Genomic DNA, 21,565 nt, shown 5'->3' on the forward strand with positions numbered 1-21,565 from the left:
GAAGACAAGTACTACATTAACTAGAACATAAACACTGGAGACCGGACTCTCCTCAAAAGCAGTAACCGACAAACAGACAGCATATCTCATCAATAACGTCCTCATACCCAAGGTGCTTTATAGGATTTCGGCACAGATACTTCCCCCTTCTTTTGTGAGACGAATGACAGGTAAGTATATGAAGCTATGTAAGAGCAAAGCACGTATGCCGTCAACCACACCCAACAGCATAATGCATCACCCTAGATTCTATGCAATTAAAAACTTAGAAGACGCACAGACAGAGGAGCAGATTTCAACCCTATTCCTACGCCTAAATGACAATGGGTTGATGGGACGTATCTGTAGAGCACGTCTCATTGCCCTCCAGAAAGCGCCTTAGGACGAGCAAGCTCCCAACTGCAGAGCCGCACAAAATAAAAGCATACAAACACAACTTCGCATCAAGCGTCTGCAAACTAATGGCCGATCGACAAGTGAAGTTTGACTTGCAACTAGCAAACGATTTGGAAATGCTCTCAATATAGCAGACATGCTTCATGGCATTGTGGATGACCAGCCTGTGCGGGAATTAGCAGCAAGAGGAATATACTATGCTGAGCAAACTCTAGACGAGGATTCGTCACTCAAATCCTGGAATGAGGTACGTACGAAAAGGAGAGACCCAAAGGCATCTCCAGCATGGTTCCACAATGTTCAAAATGCCCTTCATGAGTCCCTTTACACACACAACTTTATCGAAGTATGGTGTAGAGACAAAAAGAACATTCTTCAGAGACTAGACGAAGAGGAAGAGAGACATTTAAGGGAGCTCCAACAGCTAAATGAGGCTGAAAACAATGAGAGAGCAGATGAACTACTCACAGAAGACAATATGTTGGAGGAGCAGCCCACTGAGGATGATGAGGATGATGAAGTTGGATATATAAGTTACCTCAATGACGTGGAAGAAGACCCCAGAGAGTCACTTGATCCCCTAAGTGTAGAACAGCGGGAGGAAAGAGAAAGAAGAGCACAATGTTACATATGAAGGATACACTGAGTCTGATCGCGAACTCCAAAAAGAATACTTGCGAGAAAATTTTGAAAAAAGAGAGCGTTTGAGAGAAAAAGAGCGCGAAGCTAACGAGAGGCATAGGCTGTGGAAAGATCCTCAAGGAAGGAAAATGTTACAGTTTCGCGACCGTTTGGAAAGAGGGAAGAGGGAGCAATGGTTGCTAAGAAAAATAGAGCAAGAGAGGAAAAAAGAAGAGGCGGAGAGAAGGAGAGTGTGGCGACGTGAACAGTGGGTGCAAGCCAAGCAAGAAGCCGCACACTCGAAGGCTATCGAAAGAGCTCGCCGTCAAGAACGCCTACGGTTACAGGCTAGGTTTCAAAGGCTCGATGAACAAGGAAGAAGAGAACAGCGACGACGAGCGGCTTTCAACCGAGCAAGACGTAGAGCACAAGAGCGAAACAAGATAAGTGGACGCCATGAACTCGATGAACAAGCTCTCGATAGGAGGCTCAGGACGAAAGCGCAAGAAGAGATGAACTCCTCAAGAACAAGGAATAATAAAATCCCAGAGGGTCATCATCGGTGGTTTGGCTCCTCTGAGTGCCTAGGTGTAGAGATCCCACAGGTTGACATGGACAATATACTGCGTCAAAGAGAGAAACTATCAACGATGAGTCAGCTAACACTTTACTCCGATGGGTCCCTTGAAGAGGCAGGAAGAAGGGCGGCGCGGATGGCTTTCGGAGTGGTGGCTCAGATAGGCCCAGAAAGCTTCTCAAATGTAGTTTCAGGTAGAGTCGATGGGTATGCTTCATCCACCAAGGCAGAGCTAGTAGGACTGTACGCAGCCATCCTAGTCAGTCCCCGTAACGTTCCAACGACTGTCTACATAGACAACATGGCGGTAGTGGTTCAGTTCAAGGACCTTGCTCAAAAGCGAGAAACAAGCACTGAACGGCAGCGATTGCGATCCAAGTACGCAGTGTGGTGGGCAGCCATTTCGAGAGCGCTCTTTAAGCAGGGCGGGAAGGTAACTGTGAAATGGGTCAAGGGCCATGCTGGGAATAGAGGCAATATAAGGGCAGACCAAGCCGCCAAAGATGCTCATTTTAGTGAAATGTGGACAATCAAAGGACTGGAACACAACGATCTGCGCTGTCACGCTATTTTCGAGAACGAGGTGGTGGAGGATGATCTTAGACACCTGCTAAAACTCCAATCAGCAGTGAGAACACATTACTTGTGGGCGTCTCAGAACAGAGTCAGGAATTATATTGCAGACTGGCGAGAAGTAGAATGGAAAGCAAGCCTGCATATTCTTCACGATGGCAACACGCCTAGAGGCCTCTTCACCAGCCCAGCAGATTGTCACAAGAGAGCGCACAGAATAAAGAAGGTCCATGGTATGCTTCATACACTCACTTATATGAGGCAGTGGCGACCGGACCTGTATGAGACTGACATCTGCAGGATGTGTGAACAGGAGCAGGAGGATATAGAACACCTCTGGCGATGTCCCATGACACTGGACGAGCAATTGAAAGGTTGGAAGCAGGCCATAGAACTCATCACGAAGGATGGTAAAAGAGCATTAGTGAGGGAGAAGAAGCTCTGGGAAGACAAACAAGGGAAAACACAGGAGCCAAACCTGAATCAAGGAGGTCCCTCGTTTACACCTGTAGCGACAACGTGATTTGGGGCTCTTTGGAAGCGATATTTAAGGGCGTCAGAGAGATTCGACATGCAAGCACTCTGTTTGGTGAGGAAGATGTGGATATGGGACGGAGGAACGAGGGCGAGGATGCCCACTGGACTGTCCAAGACTTGTACCACGGTTTGGTGCCGAAGGAACTGATACAAAAATGGAAGACGATCTTCAGAACTACAGCATCGATCTCAAGGTACATTGTTTGCCGCTTTGTCAAGTCAATCGAGGAACTCGGCAGGACTGAAATCTGGAACAGACGCTGCAAAGTCACCGTCAACTGGGAAAGAGACAATGGTATCACCTCTATGAGCAAACTGGCGGATGGCGGCAAGCTACCGACAGCAGGTGTAATTGGCGGTTATGGAGCGCCTGGGAAGTTGCAAATTTCTGATGATTGAGGACTGCGGCTAAAGGATGACCTTCGCGCACAACAGGCCAAGTAGGGAGTAGAGCCATACCACAGGTCCCAGGGACCAAGGGAGTCTACTCAATGCTGACATGGTTTATGAACAGGATGTTGTACTGTGCCAGTATGACGGTGCGGCTTCGGCCGATTATTGGATACCGCTTTATTTGCGACCCCAGTAATGGGGCAACCCATTTATAGAGCTAATTTAAATAAATCATACATGACCTCGTGGGTCCTTGTTTTAAAAAAAATTCAGGGGCCGCGAGGCTGATAAAGATACGCGAGTCACCTATTGATAACACAACTCCACGTGTTCTCTCTTCGGACGGGTCCATGATAAAGGCTGGTTCTGCCGATGTCACTATGGCTTTCGGTGTCTTTGACAGATCTCAAGAGGTGGTTACCACAGTACACTTCGTCTTCCAAAGTGGAGCGTATGGGTCTGCTTGCTGCTATCCTCCCTGCTCCCCCTAGTCAAGATATTTGCGTGGAGCTCGACAACCAGGCAATTGTGATCCAATATCAACAGCTTGTCGAATCTCGGCACCATACGTTGCCTAGTAAACGTCTTCGATGTAACTATGCTGGGCTTTGAGCAGTAGTTTACCAACTCATCAACGGTAGACCAGTTTTAGTTAAGGTAAAGTGGGTCCGTAGTCATAGTAACAGCGCTGGCAATGTGTTTGCTGATATGGTGAGTACTAGAGCAGCTAGGGTGGCTTCCGCATCTTGGAAAGTCGATCTCAGCACTCAATCTGGGACCCAACACTGTACGCTTTCAAGGCCAATTGGCTGAGTAAGACCTTCGTCAACTTCTCAAGTAATAAACCACCATCCGATGGCATCAAGCATGGACAGCCCAACGACGCACAATAAAGAGCGATCTGTGACCATGATGATGTGGAGTGGCGATCAACGCTGGGCCATATCCATAATAAACGCCCTGTGCACTCTTTCTACAGTAATGCCAAGGATACTGCAGCCCGGTGCCACCATACCAAGAAGCTACATGGTATGCTACCTACCCTCAATGTTATACAAGCTAGAAAACCCTTCTTTACCCAGATCGAGTTTGCTGTGTCGGTGAGGCTGAAGACGAAGACAACAGCTATGTATGGACTTGTAGTGCCCTTGGTGAGGCCCACAATAACATTTGGGAGAAGGCTCTGTCGCGCATAGATCGCTAGGGCCGTGCAGCCACTACCAAATACAACAAGGGCCACAAGAACACGAACCTGAGGTGGGTCAACCTTGATCGAGACTTGCATTTATAAGAACCTTCATGCATCAGTGGAGTATGTGCGATTTTAAGCACAGACAACAGAATCGACCGTGCTTCCTTCCTCGTGGATCCACGTTATCTAAAAAAAAAAAAAAAAAAAAAAAAAACACGCATTTTATACTAATTATACTCTGTTTATTACAAGCATTATGAGAATGATCTTATGACCTGCAGTCTCTTTCCAAAGAAAAACCAATTAAGTTATGAAGATTAGTGTGGAGGAGGAACATGGATAAAGTTTTTTTTTTTTTTTTTTTTTTTTTTTTGTTTTGATAACAAGGACCCTCAAGTTAAGAATCAACAAGTCCATCCATACTTTCTCATCCCAAATCCTAATGATATTGTGGGCCCTCGTTATCAAATATTTATGCGCCATCATTCTCTGGCCCTTTACATCTCTCTTTTTTTTGTGCACGGAATACTCGCTGTCTCTTCGAGCTGTAGAGCTTTATTATGAAGATAAATTTTGGAGAGAGGAAAGAAGAGTATGATCCGGCAAGCATCTAAGTTCGAACAGCGATCATTCAGAATCAGATAGATCAACAAATCGCTGTTTTTTGTTGGCGTGATCCTTCTTATTTGGATCTGGTAGTTGTGAGGAAGAGGAGGAAGAGAAGGGAGAGGCCGCTAATGTAAGAGATTGGGTATCAGCGTTGGAAATCGCTCTTTGATCTTTACAGTTTCCGGGCCGTGGAGGCGCCTTTAACGTTGCGACCGATGCCAGTGTAGACAAAATAGGATCGTTTGCAGTCAACCTACGCTGTTTCCCTTTTTCAGTAGACGTCGCAGGAAGGATACGGGCTATTTGGGATACCGTGTTCGACTGCGTGGGGTTCCTTGACCCAGCTCCTCCTATCACTGATTGCTCTGCTGATGCGGATGCAGCGCGATTTCGTGCATTTCTTGCCTCCACCATATTTTTTGCACGCTGTTCACTCAAAGACAAAAGACGCTCACCTTCATTGTCGCTTCCATCGTCCAAATCAACCCATTTCTTAGCAGCTCCACTTCCTGGTGCGGCTGGCACTGGCTGTCGTGTCCCAAAAAATACATCTCCCTTGATTTCCCGGCCTCCATTGTTCTTGCTATCTAGTGCCGCCAATGCTGCTTTACTGCTCCTAGGCAAGGCGATGGGTCTTGTTGTTCCCTTGACATCAATAGTACGTTTTCGTTCGCTCGGTAGTAAATTTGATAGAGGTCGCATTGGGGAAGGAGGCGATTTGATACGCTCTGTTAATAGCCGGATAGATCGCTCTCTAGCCTCGAGATCATCGTTGTTTCGTTTTGGGCTGCCAGGCACAAATTGTCCAGTAACTGGATTATATCCCATCCTACGGACCATCTCTGCAGGGAAAAGCTCCGAGTTGTTGGGAGGTGTTTCTTGGAATGAATCAACAACAAATAAATTAAATATCAATATCGAATCCTACAACGTAGTGATATATTGAGATGAATGGTATAGCCCGAAAACAAAAATTAAAATATAAACATACTAGGCGAGGTCACATCCTTTGCCCAAGCTACGTCTTTACTCGCTTTGGCTTGCCGCAGATATTGGCCACCTGGGTTGTTTTGGCTCATCAGAAATGACGAAAGAATGCTATCCTCCTGAGCAAGACTCTTCTTTGAAGCTTTGGAGTCTAACAAAGACGAAGTCCCTATGCCACCATCATCAAAAATATATGTCGTCTCCTTATAATCGCGCGCCATCATTCGCAGCCTCGCTGATGAGGGGCTCTTAAAGCTGCTCTCTCCTACCTTGCGTAATACGCTTGGGGATGGCATTTGAGCTAAAGGTTTCTCCAAGTCGTAAATCGAACTTGTACCAGCAATAAGACACCCATGTTGATTGCGACGTTTATTTGTGAGCATCATGATGTGATGGGCGCATAATCTCGAAGCCCTTCTGTCCACAACACGCCCACACTCTTTTCCGTCTAGCTTGATTGCTTCGCACTGACCAAAGTCTGCACTAGTACCAACGACAAGTAAGCAGTCCGGATGCTCCACTTCCACACCCAATATTCCTGCACGCTAAAGTACCAACAATAGAAACGGATTAATGCATGACGGCTATCATGGCGTTGTAGGTATTATTCCAAGCTCAAGTCTTTCAAACGAAATGCTATCCATACCTCGGCTTGATTCAGCACCTTAGGATCCATTATGATGACCACATCTCCAATCCTTAATCTTCCATGATGCTTGTCCATAACCTTCCTGAACATGAATACGTTAATCATATGGCTTTTTAAGTCACACAACTGAAAATGACAATATTGCATCTTCTTTTTTGTCATTCTTATCTTTGACTTGGCACCTATTACTCCTCCCACAACCCAACTACCGCCATTTTGCCCATTCGCTATACCGCTAATATCACTATCGGTTGCTGCTGACCCTGGTATCGATATAGACGTCGAAGAGCTTAAGAGACCGGCTGCATAAGGCTTGAGAGACTTCTCTCTTATGCGTTCACCGTCCTTAATATGAACATTTTTCAAGCCACGAGTCATCCTCGCCATATCTTCGCACCCTGTTTCACGATCCCTATAGATCCAGAGGGAGGATATGTGGTCAATACAGAATGGATCCCATTTGGAATTCAGTTGAAAGTTGTAATCGGCCGAACCCATACTTTATCCGCAGTCCAGTTAAAGGATCAAAGCCCGAGGTATGCCCAAGCCTTGTTACTTCAGCTGCAGAGATAGGCTCGGAAGCAGCTGCCATTGTCAGAAATGTTGCCTTTGGGAATTGTTTCCTTGTAAGTTCAGTCTCTCTTTTTAGTTTTTGAGCCTCAACTGCCTCTGTAAGTTTATTATTCGATACTCCAGTTTCTCCCAATACCTGACTGAGAGCACACCGACCATCCAAGTTCTCGCTGTTGGTAACTGAGGGACTACATGGCATTATTGACCCACAGGTGTCAAATGACTGAACATCATCGTCTGAATCAAAGAGAGCATCCAAGAAAGTACTGTCAAGCTCGTTGTCTGGAAGATCAGGGAAAGTATTTTCAATTGTCCCACTTGTGCCATCCCTTGGGCTGCTCATTTCCGATATTTTATGGAACGACGGTGTATTTACACGAGTGCCACTGAAGTTTGCATTATATTGCCGTTGCCTCTGGGTTGAAGGGGTTGGCGACGCATGTCTACCCTGCATGGAAGACGATAATCGCCTAGAGATGGGAGAAGGGCTATGCTGCCTCTTCCTTCCAGAAGATGGAGAAGATGGAGACATGAAAAACCTTGTAGGCGATGGGGGGGATGGTGACCGAAATCCTGGGGAAATTAGAGGCGTTGTATTTTTTTTGGGAGGGGTAGTCAACACTGCTTCCGTAGTCGCTTGTTCGTCGCTATGGGTATCCCCATTGGAAGTGTTTTTCCCAGGAGTTGTGCAGACCAACATCTCCGCAAGTGTTGGACGCGTTGGTGTTGAGGGAGCGTCATAGCAGATGTCGGAGTCATTGCTCTCAGCCTGTGCAATGAGTTGGCCTGGGGATGTGGTACCCATGGCGACGGGAGCGCTTTCTTTGCCCGATTTCTTGGCTGCCTTTTGAAGCTGTTTTGCGCGCAATTTAGCCTCGATTCTGGTCTTCATCTGTATCAATTCCTCCAAGCGCGCCACTATATCCGAGCGGTACAGTTTAGCGGGTGATTTATGTCAGTCAAAAATAAGAGGATAAACTGTCCAACATTTCATACTTCTGAGTAACGCTCAAGCCATAAGATGAGCTTACAATCTTCTGCATCAGAAGAGGAATGTGTCTCTTCTATTGTTCCCTTTATTTTTCCATCTTCCTGGCTCACATGAATTTTCTCAGACACATGAGAATGTTGTTGATGCTGGTCCTGGTCCTGGTCCTGATTTGTGTCCGAGTTCATGTCAAATAAGGCTGCGCCAGTGCCGGTGTGCATCGTCAGCTAGTCAAGTCTTAATTCAGTTACTCCTCACGGTGTCGTTTGAAATGTGCAAAGGTTTTTTGAATGTGAGAAAGTGGTAAAAGAATGCGAGCGAGAACCAGTCACTTTATTTTGGTTTGGTTCGAATTATTCTCATTAAGACAGCTGCATTAATTAGAGCAGAATAAGAATGAGGTGAAGAGAGACAAAGGACGAGCTATTGGATGGATTACCACTTTCGTATTTTTTTTTTTTTTTTTTTTTTTTTAAAAAAATGGCAGTTAAAAAGGCAAAAAAGCTCTCAAACAAGAGAAGGCGAATCCCTGTAACAACAACAGGAGCCAGTGAATCTGTGGAACACCACATTCCAACTTCAAAAATCTCTATGGCCAATACTTCAGACTCACTGTCAGTTCTCAAGTCTTTAACTCCTTTAGGCACGGTGACTACATCCGCTGCATCCTCTTTACTGACCGTCAAAAGTTCCAAGGCTATCTCCTGTAAAAAGTCATCCCTTGCCACTGCACAGTTAATCCGTCGTTATCACACCCTTAATAAGGAGCTTTCTAAGTGCTTGGCACGAATTGAGAGTAGCAAAGCCAATGATAACTCATCAAGCCATGGTCATTCTCAGAACTACTCTCAACAGGATACCGCAGCGGACCTTGCGAGGATTACTGAGATCCGTCAAGAAATGGATGATCTTGGCGGGCTAGACATGTACCAAAAAGCATCTACCCTTGGTCAATCCAAACAACGTGGAGGTGACTCGAGTAAGTGGCTAGTACCTATCTTAGAGAGCCACTATCTTCAACTGAATAAAAAGGTAGGATATTCTTTTTCATGTTCGGCCTACGTCTCCAATAATTGTCAGGAGAAGGTATGGTGTAAATTACTTAAATATCAAACTAAGAATTCATTTGTTTCGTATAGCCTGGGCTACCATTGAGGCTGTTGGATATCGGCGCGTTATCTCCATACAACTACCAAAAATATTCTTCTTGGATCCAAACCACGCCAATAGACCTTAACCCACAGGATCCTTTGATCGCGAAAATGGACTTCCTTGAGATGCCTATCCCTACAGACCGAGAGCACCTCTTTGATGTAGTCTGCCTTTCATTGGTGATCAACTTTGTAGGTGATCCTAAGCAGCGTGGAGAGATCCTACGTCGGTCCACATACTTCTTGATGCCTGGAACAGGGATATTATACTTAGTCTTGCCATTACCTTGCATCCAAAACTCCCGGTATATGGACCACGGTTTGCTCGTGGAGATGATGCAAGCCCTTGGATACACATCTTTACTGAAGTATCATTTTGCAAGGAAATTAGCCTACTATGCTTTCAAGCTCGATGCTGCTGTTGCAGCGCCAAAAAATAAACACAAGGCCCATCGATCTTCAGAGAACGTAGCACATCCATTGTTTCCCAAAAAACTACGCCATGACAAACCCAATCGGAACAAGTAGGCAATAGCTCAATCAAAAGCTCAATGTAGACTGTTGATGGAAGATATATTTCAAGCACCTAATCGCAATATCTTTTTTTATTTTTTATTTTTATTATTGATTAGCTTCTCTATTATTCTCACATAAGTTACGGCTATCCTCAGAATCTTGTACTTTTATTGACATCATGACATTAATAATAAATAACAAAGAGTGTTCTCTTGAACAATTCTTTTATTCATTGCGCGAGTACAGCAAATGCGCCAATGAACATTTACTCCGCCGCTCTAAGCACGATCATTCTCAATGGATCATTTTCATTTGAGGACAAATATACTGTGGGACCATGCCGGAGAAGTTATATTCTAAGCAGTGTAGCCCTCTTGCTTCAACTTTCCCAATCTATCTATACCACATGTCAACCTGAAGAACTGGATATATGCAACATTGGGCATTGTCTTTGTAAATTATACATAGCCAAATCCTTCGCTTGCCTTCTCCCCTCCCATCCTCAAAAAAAAAAAAAAAAAAAAAAAAAGTCGAGAGAAAAATGCTCGCGTATTTAAAATAGTTCTGTCTTTTTTTTACTATCTCAAGGGCTTCATTCGATCTCCAATCCCACATGCTAAAGTTTACCCATAGATCGCATCCACGACGGATACCAAAGCTTGACGGAGACTTTTCATCATGTTATCATCATTTTCGTCGGAATCGCAAATAATCTCAAGGATAGATTCCCTTTCTGCAGGCTCAAGTTTGATTTCCTTATCTCTAACCAAATTTTCCACAGCATGTATTTTTTGATGAAATCCGCGACTCACTTGTCTTTGTAAAATAGAGATCGAACGGTGTGGAATATATACCTTAGCCGACCAGTCGCTCTGAGCTATTCTCGCCAACACACTAACTACTACAGCAATTGCAAGTGAAAAAATCTCCGCCTGATCTCCACCGATGTCACACACTCTGATTTCGTCTTGCTCTTTTACCAGAGGATCTGATATGGATAAAGTAACATCTTTCGAACTACAATACCGCCGTATATTTGATCCATGTTCTCCTGCCATGAGCCTAACTTGCTCCATTGTCAGTAATAATTGAAGGTGATAACGCTTGGTGTGCATAGCTTTAAGACATGATTGCATCTCTGGCCTCAGGACATAGCCTACTGGAACTTTCGAATCCATTATGCTGCCTGTACCTCTGTGATCCCAAGTCACCGCCATATTTTTGGGGATAATACTCCGTCGGCCAGCTCGGCCACCTCGGTAATAGCCCTCACAAATATCCTGAGAGACATCCACCTCTGACAATGCCCGCATGACATATCTCAGTGCACTACCTATAGTTTTATCTAATGAGCACGACTCCATTGTAATTAGACACTCTTGCGATGCACGGAAAACAGGACCAAAATTACGAGTCATCGCAGATTTCAATTCCGGAATTGAGGACTCCTGTTGAAGCTGATCAGAATGATTGGTCGCCATGTTTTCGAGTGGTGGGAACAGTGCACTAACCATTTGAGATGGAACTAGGATACACAATTTCCATAGAGTGAATCCTCCGGATCGTGGGACGATCTTTCTCAAGAATTCTAACGCAGCCTTATAAACACGGCCCGTGGATCCAGATATTCCAAGGACAATGTCCTGATTTTCATGGACTGATTTCGATTCATGAGGGATCATATAAGTATCAACAACAAATTGCGAACGTATAGGTCCAACCAAGGCAGCAAACTCAGTCCCCCTTGGTATTTGATACGCTGAAAATACGAGTCGAAAATGAATAAGAGGCATATTATCACCCGCTAGCTGAAAGTATTCCCTTGAGTGGTATCCATGGAGAGAATCATCTGGCTTGTCGTAAGATTGAATAGGGTCTTCATAAACTAATGCCTCATCCTCAGGCTCTATCTGACAGATGCTGCTTCCTTTCTCAAAACTAATCATGCCTCCACCGTGACTGGGTTTCCAGCGATCTAATGTACGTGACAGTTCATAGTCTGCGATGTCACTGGCCTTTGCTGAATCAAGTAAGGGAGACGCAGGAGGCGAAGCTGGGTGTTGCACTGAAAAGCTGCCTGTCAGGCTTGAATTCAAAGTAACGTTGTCTAGAGTGAATGTCATCTGGTCATAGCGAGAGAGGATCAACTCAATAGAAACATTCTCTTTAGCGGTTTTTTTTTTTTTAAAAAAAAAAAAAAAAAAAAAAAAAGATAAAAGCAATATCATAACTTGGGTGCTTACCTCATCCAACTTTCCTGAGTCCATGACGACCAGCCCTTCATTATCAGGCTCACTTGCAGTCTCTGCGGTGGCAAAACCATTTGCATGTACACTGATGTTATTTAAACTTATACTTGGTACAATGGAGTTGATGGAGGCTCTATCAGTTGGTGAATCGTGAGGCGAAGTTGATTGATGTTGTGATCGCTTAGGGTTTGTTGCAGACTCCATACTTGCTTGCAGGGTGGGCCATTCTGAACCCGTGAATCGCCAGGAAGGTGCACGGCCATCCTGGATTGCTCCATCACGCTGTAACTGAGGCCCTCGGGATCCTATATTATAATCGTCGACATGACCTTGATGTGATGTAGCCTGGATATTGAAGTGCCCAAAATTGTTGGAGGCTTCAATTGATGATATGCGACCCCGCCCATGTTCGCTCTGCTGATGAGTGTGAATGTAATTACTGCTGTACCTCTCATCTTCTCCGTTATTTGAAAGTACAGATGCAGGCGTAGACGAAAACTCTGTATCTAGATACTCTTCCTGCCGCGGAATTGATGGCGCCAAGTTATCAGCGAGTGCCCGAGAAGAAGTCGCGACTGAGTGCGACACTCTGGGAGCAGAATTTAGCGCTAGCAGAGCGTCTCTGATGTTCTTATGAGAGTAGTATGTAAGTGTAAATGGATCAAGGGATCTCATCTCAGCCAGTAATGAATGATGCCAACAATAATAGGCATAAAACAAAAAAACAAAAAAAAAAAATAAACCTCTTTTCCAAAAGCCACTGTGTATATCTTTTTTTTTTTTTTTTTTTGTAAAATGCTCTACGCCATTTGTCTTTTCTCACCATGTCGCGTCTTGACCGCACCCGCACATCTGCTCATCAACTGCGCCCATTCTTTTCCTCTCAGAACCTACTTAATCGCTCCGATGGCTCAGCCCAATTTGATTTTGGTAATGCCATTTTTTGAACAACTTTATTCTTGACTCTTGAGGACAGAAATGGCAATATGGTTGTGAACTTAATACGACACTTGGTTTACATATTTATATTCTCGATTTTTTATCTTTTCAGGTGGATCATCCGTACTATGTTCTGTCGTCGGCCCTGCAGAAGTTAAACTCAGGGATGAAAAACTGGACAAGGCTACCATTGAGGTTGTTGCTAGGCCACTAGTTGGCCTGCCTGGTGTCAAAGACAAGGCTCTCGAACAAAATATCAGAGAGTCATTGGAGCCTTTGATCTTGTCGGGGCTTCACCCTCGCACAATGCTTCAGATTGTAATCCAAACAATGAAAGATGATGGATGTGTAAGTAAATTATCTCAGCTCTTGTGTTACCCAATGTCTTCTTTTAGCATCATCTGAACTCCTGATCATTGTAATAATAGATCTTGTCAACAGCCTTTAATGCTGTCATTTTGGCCCTTCTCGACGCCGGCATACCTCTTAAATCCATTCTTGGGTCTGTAACATGCATGATTGACGCACAATCTAGCGAGATATTGCTTGATCCGACAACAGAAGAACTCTCGCGAGCCAGATCAACTCATGTATTTGTGTTTGATAACAAGTCTTCAGTACAATCAGAGCAAGGAAAAATGAATGTCGATACAGATGACCAAGAAGCAGGAACATCTAGTTTGGCGGCAGTACTTTTCTCAGATAGTACAGGAATGTTCACAGAACAGGAGTACTTCGAGTGCGCACATTTCTGTTTCAAGGCATCACAAGCAGTACATGGATTCATCAGAACAGCAGTGCAAAAAAAGCTAGAGAAAGAGTACCAGCAAACTCAAGCATGAAAGGCCAATCTAATTCATCCATCAGGCTTTTATTATTATCCACACAATAAACACGACATCCGTCAGCGCATTATTTTGCATGACTTCTTGATTTGTTCCGACATACCTTGTTGTTTGCATTTCCGTTACTCGATAGGTTATGGTCAGTGGAAATGCTTTCTGGGCTTATTAATTACAAGACTAAAAGGCTTGGCGAAAATGCTCCAAGCTTGAGAACCAGATTTTCTTAATGTTCAGGTAAGTAAGTAAATTTTATTGAAGGTACATGGACGACGATTTTCCTTGGAAGGCTGGTCATGAGGCCTAGATCAATAATTAATAACAAGAGATAAAATGTAATGTTTTCGTAATGTTGAATACCAAAGCTTGAACTGGATCATGTCCGCCCAAGGTAATGTAATTTCAATCAAATGTGTTGCGGTTAGTAAGTAACAATCAGCCAAACAGTTCATAAATTAAGCAACGTCCGCAATGTTTTTCTGATTAAGCAACATATTGTGTGCAGGCAGCCATTCGTCAGATTTGGGGTCAGTTTAGTGCTATCAAGTCCAGCTATTATCTGATGAGCCGTAATGTCTATTACCGACGAGACCTGAGTGGGCTCGATTGGTTCGTCCTCTTGAAGTGACACTTAAAGGACGTGAAAGAACGACCCTTGAAGGGATAACTGTCAAAATAGCACAATGGGCGCATAACAATTAGGGGAGTTCTTTCCGCCCTAGCCCAGACTCGTTTTTCAACATAGACGTTTAGTATAGCTAGCCATACTTGTAATCTTGGTTGCACAGAAGGAGATGTTGATTAAACTCCTCTGCTGCCTGGCAAATCATCGAGGCGCTATTACGCCCAAGTTTTCCGTGGATTTTTCTAGAGATAAAATTCGATTGCACTATGAACGATATAATCAAACAAAAGATTCTTTACAGTTGATCTTCTCGCTCGATAACAACTATAAGCTCCAGCGAAACAAAAGTCCTGGGCCATAAGCCTTCCTCTATTCATCCAAATGATACCGACGTAGCCTATCATTAGCTACAGACTTGAATAAGGATTGGACTACTTACTCTTGACAGATTTTCTCACGTGTAGAAGAATTATTGACCTCCTTTATTTATATGGAAGTGGTAACTACGAACAAGGAGAAAAAACAAAAAAAGTAAAGAGAAAAACATAAAAAGGCTTGCATGATCCTGCGTTGCCATGTCCGGCAATTGTTATTGATGGTGGTAATAACAGTAATGATGATAATTTGTGGTGTGCAATGGGCTCTCAAGACGCTACTTTCTAAATGGCCATACTCTCACGTAACTCCCTGAGTTCGGCCTCTTCCTCGTCTTCTACTTCTATTGAATGAAAAGGCCACCAAAGGAGCATATCGTTAATAGATATTCGCTCTAATTAGAGACTCAATAATCAACGACATTATACAAACACAACTATACCTGGAGGATGGACAGGCACCGAAGGCAAGCCAATTTGGGGTGGTCGTTCAGTTTCCATAAGTTTCTTGTCCAACTCTTCTTGCTCAAGCTCGTCAAGTTCAGCTGCCAATTCATCCTAGGTAATATGGTTTGTACATATCAGAAGTTAGCCTCTTAACAGATAAATGCTCCAATTACGGTGCTATCAAAATCGATGTTGGAGTCCTGCTGAACATCATGCCCGCCATACCTCATCCATTTCAATGCCAAACCCAACGGGCTGTGAAATAACATCTGAAATCTCATTGGCGAGCTCCATCTGGTCCCTAATCTCCTCCATTGTCTGGTCAACCTTGTTGATATCCCTATTATTGATGACCAATAATACAAAAAAATAAGAGTCAACATATAGCCGTTTCAACAGTGAATATAGTCCTAATAAAGTAATGTCCAGAGTATACAGACATTTTGTCTGCTTTCAATTCACTAGAACAATTCAAAGGAAGCTAATAGAACAAGTCGCTCCTTACATGGCACCATGGATACCCTTCATAGCTTCAGCACCTGCACGCATAGCCTTCATAGTCTCAAGATTGACATTAGCATTTTCAATGGCCATGACCTGCGTCTCTATTGTCAGCCGTGAACCCGAAATGCGTTCGATCACTCCTTCATACTGTTTCTTACGCTTCAATGCCATGAGCGCGGCTACAAAAGATTTATTTTTTAAAATAAAAAAAAAAAAAAAAAAAAAATGCAACGTGGCGTCAATTTCAGTGCCCTTGCGTTTCATTTCTCATGTTTATTTTTCCTCGCTATGTTGTATGGAAATTGAGACATAATTGCCGCTATCGATGCTACTGCGGTTGATGAGAAGTGGTGCATTTACACTATACGCCACATGCCGAATCACTCTGCCAACCTTCTTTATTGATTTATTCCATGTCAAATGAGAATGAATGAACAGAAATCAACAAGCAGGCGAAAGCAAAGGCAAGGATTCGCGAACTTTACCTCTGCGATTCTTGGTGGCATTTGCTTTTGCAATCTTGAGCTCATTGTCGATCTTTGTTTGTAAGAAGGTTTCTCTTTTTTCGAGCATCTGCAATGTGTTCCTGAGCTCGACAATCGAGTCCTTAGGAGTAGCCTTTGGCTTCCTTCCAAAAAAGAGATTCATTTGAATTGATTTTGTATTTGCTTTGTATGTGAAAGTAACAGTATGTGAGAGGAAAGAGGGAGGGAGAGAGACAAGTGGTGTAACTGTATTGTGTTGCAAATGAGAATAAGGGGGGTCAAGGCAAATTGCAATGTGACTTTACTTCAAAAAAAAAATGACGTGCATCTCCAGTGTCAGGCACATGAATTGTAAGAGTTTTAATCAAAATGACTGACTATCTTAGTACTAACAAGGTCTTAATAATCATTACTTCAGTATTTTGTTGCGGCTGCGGCCAAGAAGAGCTTGACACATGCAGCCATTCCTGCAGCCCAAATACCGGTACGTGCGAGAGCTGTGATCTGATTTGTATTGAAGATATACACGAGTGTGTACAATGCGCGAGATGCAACAAAGAAACCGGCATAAAAGTTAATTGTATCCTTTGCAACTCCTGCTTGAAGTGCAGCAAGCTATTATAAAAAAAAAATGAAGACAGGTTGGAAATAGAATCAAACTCTACCATAAAGTGTCACCGTAAAAAAAAAAAAAGAAAAAAAAACGAAATGTTTGAATCAACTTACAACAGCGCCGTAGAAGATAGGTAATGTCTCTAGGCCATTGATATGAGCACTTTTGGTACGTTTAGCCATAGCCCAGGCCGCCTTTGACATGCGGTTCTCAATCTTCTCAAGTTGGTCCCTAGGACTGACTATTGATCCATAGGTGAACGAATATAGAAAACTTCAATTAGTGTCACTTCATTTCCTTGCCTTGATAAAAAAAACCCCCGCAAGTTCATACTGTTGTTCCATCGTTTAGTGGCGTTGATGACGATCTATAATACAACATGAGCAATTGCTGTTAGCCCCATGATTCGATATTAAACCCATGTACAATAAAAAATGCAAAGGATATTCTTCTATACCAAGGCGTGAATAAAGTGGGGCGCATAAGCAATTCCAGCTGCGACGGGGAGTGAGAGTAAAGGGAAATTAGGATATGCAGCAGGCATGATGATTGGGTAGTTTATCAGTGAGGTTAAAATGGCAGACGAAAGAGAGGACTATCTAAAGGAGAAGAGGAGAGAAGAGAGTGAAGAGTGAAGAGGAATAAGGCTTTATTTTCGGCAAGCATATGAGACGTAGGAACGCTTGATTGAAATTAAAGTGCGGCTCGGCTGTTTTTGTGTGGGCGGCCGGGACATCAATCTCGATCAGATATTTAAGTTTGACAACACGCAGTCCCTTTGATCATATTTTTAATCATTTTACGGCATAGAATCCAGCTACTCAAGGATCAATTTTGGAGGCTATTGAGACACGCGGAGAAGAATCCCTAGAGCCATTCAATAAAAAAACCATCAGGCATATGAAGCGGCCCCCGTTGGCAGAATCATGAAGGCATCTGCACATCAGCGTCATCATAGCTTTGATAAGAGCAAGATGTATAACGGTGTCACCCCCTTGGCCGCTTGATCACAGCGCTCTCCTCTTAATTTCAGGATACCAAGCACATAAAGACGTTTCCCAAAGGCTTGAGGCCTCACTTTTTATTTACGGTCCTCGGTAACACAGCTATACTTACAAGCTTCTGTTCTTCAAAGCCATTAGGCAAATTTCCCTGATCATCTTCAAGCTGCTGCGTCGCAATACAATGCAGACAACATGCTGGTTGATGTGTCGGCAATAGATTTAACTGCTCTTTAGATCGCCTCATCCCTAGAAACATCAGCAAACAGGCTTGTTTGGGGAGCAATTACAGAAGAATACAGTTCAAGTGCCTCGGAAGGCGAAGGAACTAAGTTTATATGCAAGCGATGGATGCTGCAAGTCTCCTTTCGATTAATGGACATTGTCGATGTCCGCCACTCTATTTCGATAGGATGCCTACTATACCTACCGTTACCATGTCAACCATAGGACTGTAGCTTGGCTGGTCTATAAATGGTTCTCTGAGCTGTACCAGAGTCTTTTGAGTCGAAACTTGCTATAACTCTGCCTACAATACACCCTACTGGAGTCTTCCTGCTATACACACACTTCACGAGGAATTGGAAACAGCCACATTGGCAGGGGATCTCAAGAATAATCGTACAGTCTACTTCTTGCTGGCATATTATACATATTATTCTCTGACATAGAACTTTGTCTCGTCATTCTCTCTCCAAATGCGAGAGGAAGTCAATACTGAGCACACGGGTGTAAATGAGGTCACTAGAGCTTCAGATGTGGCCTATGTGGCCCGTCAAAAAGGAGTGGCTCGCGAATAAATGAGTATGGGCATGTGAAGAGTAGGTAGAAGTATGTAGGGTATTGACCAAAGTCAACTTCGGATTCAAACTTGAACAGGAGGGGCAATGGGTGCATTACCTATCTGCGCCTTAGCCTTAGATGTTGTCTTATTTTCGATGATACATGAGACGAAATATGGACTCTATGTCCGTATCGTCCTGTTGGCACTGGCCTTCGCCAAGTCCAACCATGAGATGATAGATTATTTTGACATCGATTGGGTTAGTTTATCAGTGAGATTAAAAAGACAGACGAAAAAAAAAAAAAAAAAAAACTTAACTAGATGAGAAGGAAAACGAAGGGAGCGAAGGGAGTGAAGAGTATGAAGAGTAAAGAGTAATGGAGTCGATTTAGATTTGCCTGGCAAGCATATGAGAAGTAAGAACGCTCGATCATCGAATGCATGATTTGCGACACAAAAGGCATGCTCGGTAAGAATGACATGTATTACAAACCATGTCGTCCTATTTACTGTTTACTTTCACTATCTTCTAAGCAAACTAATCAGCTTTTGAAGTCCACTTCTGAGAATATCTGGCACAAGTAATTTTTTTTTTAGGCCACTATAAACATGGCGCCGGGCAGAATCAATGCCCCCGTCACGACTGCAACCATTGCTACACAGAATCCAGACGCTGTAGCCATAAGCTGTGTAGCGAACCCTAGCGGAGGCTCGCCGCCATGTCTTGGTGCTAGATGGCCACGAGATGATCCACCGAGCTGAGGGCCCGATGTATTAATGCTAGTTCGAGTACGTGATGTTGGGTATTGCGTTAAAATTGTGGTCGTTCCGTCGGACCCAACAAACGTCGTTGTTTGCGTTGAATCTCCACGAGTCGTAGTCGTAGTCGAGATAGTCGCTTCTGTGGAGGTTTCGGCGGAGGTTTCTGTCGCACTATCAGATTTTTGGGTCGATATGGCCGACAAGTCTGACATGGTTTCCCTTATTGCTGTATCAGTTGGCTGAGGCGCTAATGAAGACGAAGTTGCCGTTGCGGCTTCAGCTTGCTCAATCATACTTGTCACAGGCATGGAAGAAAGTATAGAGCTTGAACGATGAAGCGATGAAGTTTCTGGGGCCTTCGTATATGTCGGAACTGGCGAGAGCGCTAAGGAGGAGGCTCGAGTAGGAGATATATCCACTGTAGACGCCTTTGAAATAGGCAAAGTTTGAATAAACGTAGGAGGGGACATAGTTGATATGGGTGAATCAGGGGATGCAGGTACATCCCGAGATAGGGTTGGATAAAAAGATGGAGCCATGGTTGACAATAATCCGGCATAGGACGTATATGTGAGCATGTCCTTAGGAGGAGGATACCATGCGCTAATGACGGGCGATGCCTTGGGCAATACGTACGGCTCTGGCACATGAGAAACAGAAGCTATAGCAGGCGTATTAGCAGCAGGGATAGCATACGGAGTTGCAAGAGGTGAGGCAATGGATGACGAGTCGGCCGGTATCGTGATTGGTACAGGCGTTACATGAATGATGGAAGTATCGTGTTGAGCGGCATGTGCAATATATGGAAGGCGTGCAGGAGCACGGATATTACTCGAGGGGATGTTATCAATAACATCGGTTACAGGTGCAGTATTGGGTACATATGAAGATGCAGAATATGCAATGACGGGCTTCGGAGCAGGCCCAGATACAGATGCGTGAGTGAATGGAGCATCAGCAGTAAACGGTTCCACATGTGAATCAGCGTGTTGAGTGGAGTATGTAGTGGCAAATGCAGGGACAACAGCAGGTTTTGGGATGTCATGTGAAACAACAGAGACCATAGCTGATGCAAGATATGGAGTGGGCAAGGGAGTGAATGAAGTAACGGGCGTGTCCGGAGCATTATATATTCCAGACATGCGAGAAGGGGACATATGGGCATACACGATTGCACGTCCATCGGCATGGCAGCAGGCGCACGGACAGGGGAGGAGGAAACAAATGAAGCAGACAGTTGAGCATATGGAGAATCAGGTGCTGGCGCACCAAGCATAAAGATGTCCATTTCTCAGGCATAAACATAACAATGACACAATTCCCATGGATTTTGGGCCAAGTTTACTTAGAACGCACCTGGATGAGCATGATGCTGAACAGGAGATTTTGGCTGCGAAGTTGCGATCGAAACTGCTTGAAGTGGCGGTACAGTCGCTTGTGCTGCAATGGGCAGATATCTGAACTCCGTAACAGTAACTATGACCAATGATCATTAGTCCTTACTTAGTATTATTATTTCAATACTCGAAACACTTATTGTGTAGTGAATTACCATAGACTATGTTCTCTCGTTTGTCAACGGCGAGGGGCAACACTAGGCCAACTAGGAAGCCGTATAACAGCGCTCTTGCCAGGATGGGAATAAGATCTACTGGACAGAGCATGTCTTTAGCCTTGCTTTCTTACACACGCTTTTTTTCTAATCTATTGTTAGGAAGAGGTAGTAGTGAATAGATATTAAGGCGCTTAAAGATGTATGGTATTGATATGAGTCAAAGTAGTATGGAAGTTAAAGAATTAAAATTACTGTTACCAGAGCTAGAGGAAAATATAGGGCGCCGTAGCATGGCTTTTTAATCTTGTTTTCACAGTAAAAATAGCCCCGACAATAAAACTGGCTCAAAGACTTACTGATCTATAGAGAGCACTACGCTGATATAAAGTGATAGTAGTTCTCCAAAAGCGGAATATGCAGGCTAGAGCTATCAATGATGGTGGCTGTATACAGATAAGACGTACACTCAACTCAGTTCATTTGATCGTATCTGGAATGTATCACGAAAAAAGGGCAGGATACATATCCACGGTGTGAGCCATAAAAGGAAAAGAAGGTCTTGCTTGACGTAAACGGCCCGCCATCCCCCTGAAACGCCGCTTTGTTTGACGGAGAGAGCCGAG

At 43.9% G+C, this 21,565-nt stretch overlaps 8 protein-coding genes across 8 annotated transcripts; 3 read left to right on the top strand and 5 right to left on the bottom strand.

Moving 5' to 3' along the window:
• Positions 1–3,469: 3,469 nt before the first annotated feature.
• On the top strand, positions 3,470–4,388 carry BCR41DRAFT_397718 (hypothetical protein; the record flags this gene model as incomplete). Its single annotated transcript, XM_022028904.1, has 4 exons — positions 3,470–3,689; positions 3,814–3,910; positions 4,077–4,197; positions 4,302–4,388. 4 exons carry the CDS (start codon positions 3,470–3,472, stop codon positions 4,386–4,388), a joined length of 525 nt encoding a protein of 174 aa, XP_021879999.1.
• A 435-nt stretch (positions 4,389–4,823) lies between these two features.
• BCR41DRAFT_423321 (hypothetical protein) lies at positions 4,824–8,531 on the bottom strand. The gene is made up of 5 exons (XM_022030283.1): positions 8,139–8,531; positions 7,035–8,025; positions 6,532–6,946; positions 5,890–6,430; positions 4,824–5,776 (listed from the first exon to the last, which is right to left on the bottom strand). The coding sequence occupies exons 1-5, from the start codon at positions 8,314–8,316 to the stop codon at positions 4,917–4,919; spliced, it is 2,985 nt and encodes a 994-aa protein (XP_021880000.1). The 5' UTR covers positions 8,317–8,531; the 3' UTR covers positions 4,824–4,916.
• A 155-nt stretch (positions 8,532–8,686) lies between these two features.
• Positions 8,687–9,774, top strand: BCR41DRAFT_308063 (putative methyltransferase-domain-containing protein; the record flags this gene model as incomplete). The annotated part of the gene is made up of 2 exons (XM_022020890.1): positions 8,687–9,127; positions 9,235–9,774. 2 exons carry the CDS (start codon positions 8,687–8,689, stop codon positions 9,772–9,774), a joined length of 981 nt encoding a protein of 326 aa, XP_021880001.1.
• Positions 9,775–10,308: 534 nt separating this feature from the next.
• BCR41DRAFT_356543 (hypothetical protein) lies at positions 10,309–12,719 on the bottom strand. The gene is made up of 2 exons (XM_022024666.1): positions 12,006–12,719; positions 10,309–11,885 (listed from the first exon to the last, which is right to left on the bottom strand). Exons 1-2 carry the CDS (start codon positions 12,684–12,686, stop codon positions 10,386–10,388), a joined length of 2,181 nt encoding a protein of 726 aa, XP_021880002.1. The 5' UTR covers positions 12,687–12,719; the 3' UTR covers positions 10,309–10,385.
• Positions 12,720–12,824: 105 nt separating this feature from the next.
• On the top strand, positions 12,825–13,893 carry BCR41DRAFT_356544 (ribosomal protein S5 domain 2-type protein). The gene is made up of 3 exons (XM_022024667.1): positions 12,825–12,941; positions 13,063–13,298; positions 13,379–13,893. The coding sequence occupies exons 1-3, from the start codon at positions 12,836–12,838 to the stop codon at positions 13,790–13,792; spliced, it is 756 nt and encodes a 251-aa protein (XP_021880003.1). The 5' UTR covers positions 12,825–12,835; the 3' UTR covers positions 13,793–13,893.
• A 983-nt stretch (positions 13,894–14,876) lies between these two features.
• BCR41DRAFT_356547 (Snf7 family) lies at positions 14,877–16,484 on the bottom strand. Its single transcript, XM_022024668.1, has 5 exons — positions 16,228–16,484; positions 15,744–15,921; positions 15,464–15,578; positions 15,235–15,349; positions 14,877–15,135 (listed from the first exon to the last, which is right to left on the bottom strand). The coding sequence occupies exons 1-5, from the start codon at positions 16,388–16,390 to the stop codon at positions 15,077–15,079; spliced, it is 630 nt and encodes a 209-aa protein (XP_021880004.1). The 5' UTR covers positions 16,391–16,484; the 3' UTR covers positions 14,877–15,076.
• Positions 16,485–16,568: 84 nt separating this feature from the next.
• BCR41DRAFT_356549 (hypothetical protein) lies at positions 16,569–17,516 on the bottom strand. The gene is made up of 4 exons (XM_022024669.1): positions 17,298–17,516; positions 17,174–17,207; positions 16,954–17,081; positions 16,569–16,842 (listed from the first exon to the last, which is right to left on the bottom strand). Exons 1-4 carry the CDS (start codon positions 17,382–17,384, stop codon positions 16,642–16,644), a joined length of 450 nt encoding a protein of 149 aa, XP_021880005.1. The 5' UTR covers positions 17,385–17,516; the 3' UTR covers positions 16,569–16,641.
• Positions 17,517–19,218: 1,702 nt separating this feature from the next.
• Positions 19,219–21,051, bottom strand: BCR41DRAFT_423327 (hypothetical protein; the record flags this gene model as incomplete). The annotated part of the gene is made up of 4 exons (XM_022030284.1): positions 19,219–20,453; positions 20,555–20,647; positions 20,744–20,863; positions 20,940–21,051. 4 exons carry the CDS (start codon positions 21,049–21,051, stop codon positions 19,219–19,221), a joined length of 1,560 nt encoding a protein of 519 aa, XP_021880006.1.
• Positions 21,052–21,565: the final 514 nt, after the last annotated feature.

This window comes from Lobosporangium transversale (genome assembly GCF_002105155.1).
Source record: "Lobosporangium transversale strain NRRL 3116 chromosome Unknown BCR41scaffold_26, whole genome shotgun sequence".
Taxonomy (NCBI): domain Eukaryota; kingdom Fungi; phylum Mortierellomycota; class Mortierellomycetes; order Mortierellales; family Mortierellaceae; genus Lobosporangium; species Lobosporangium transversale.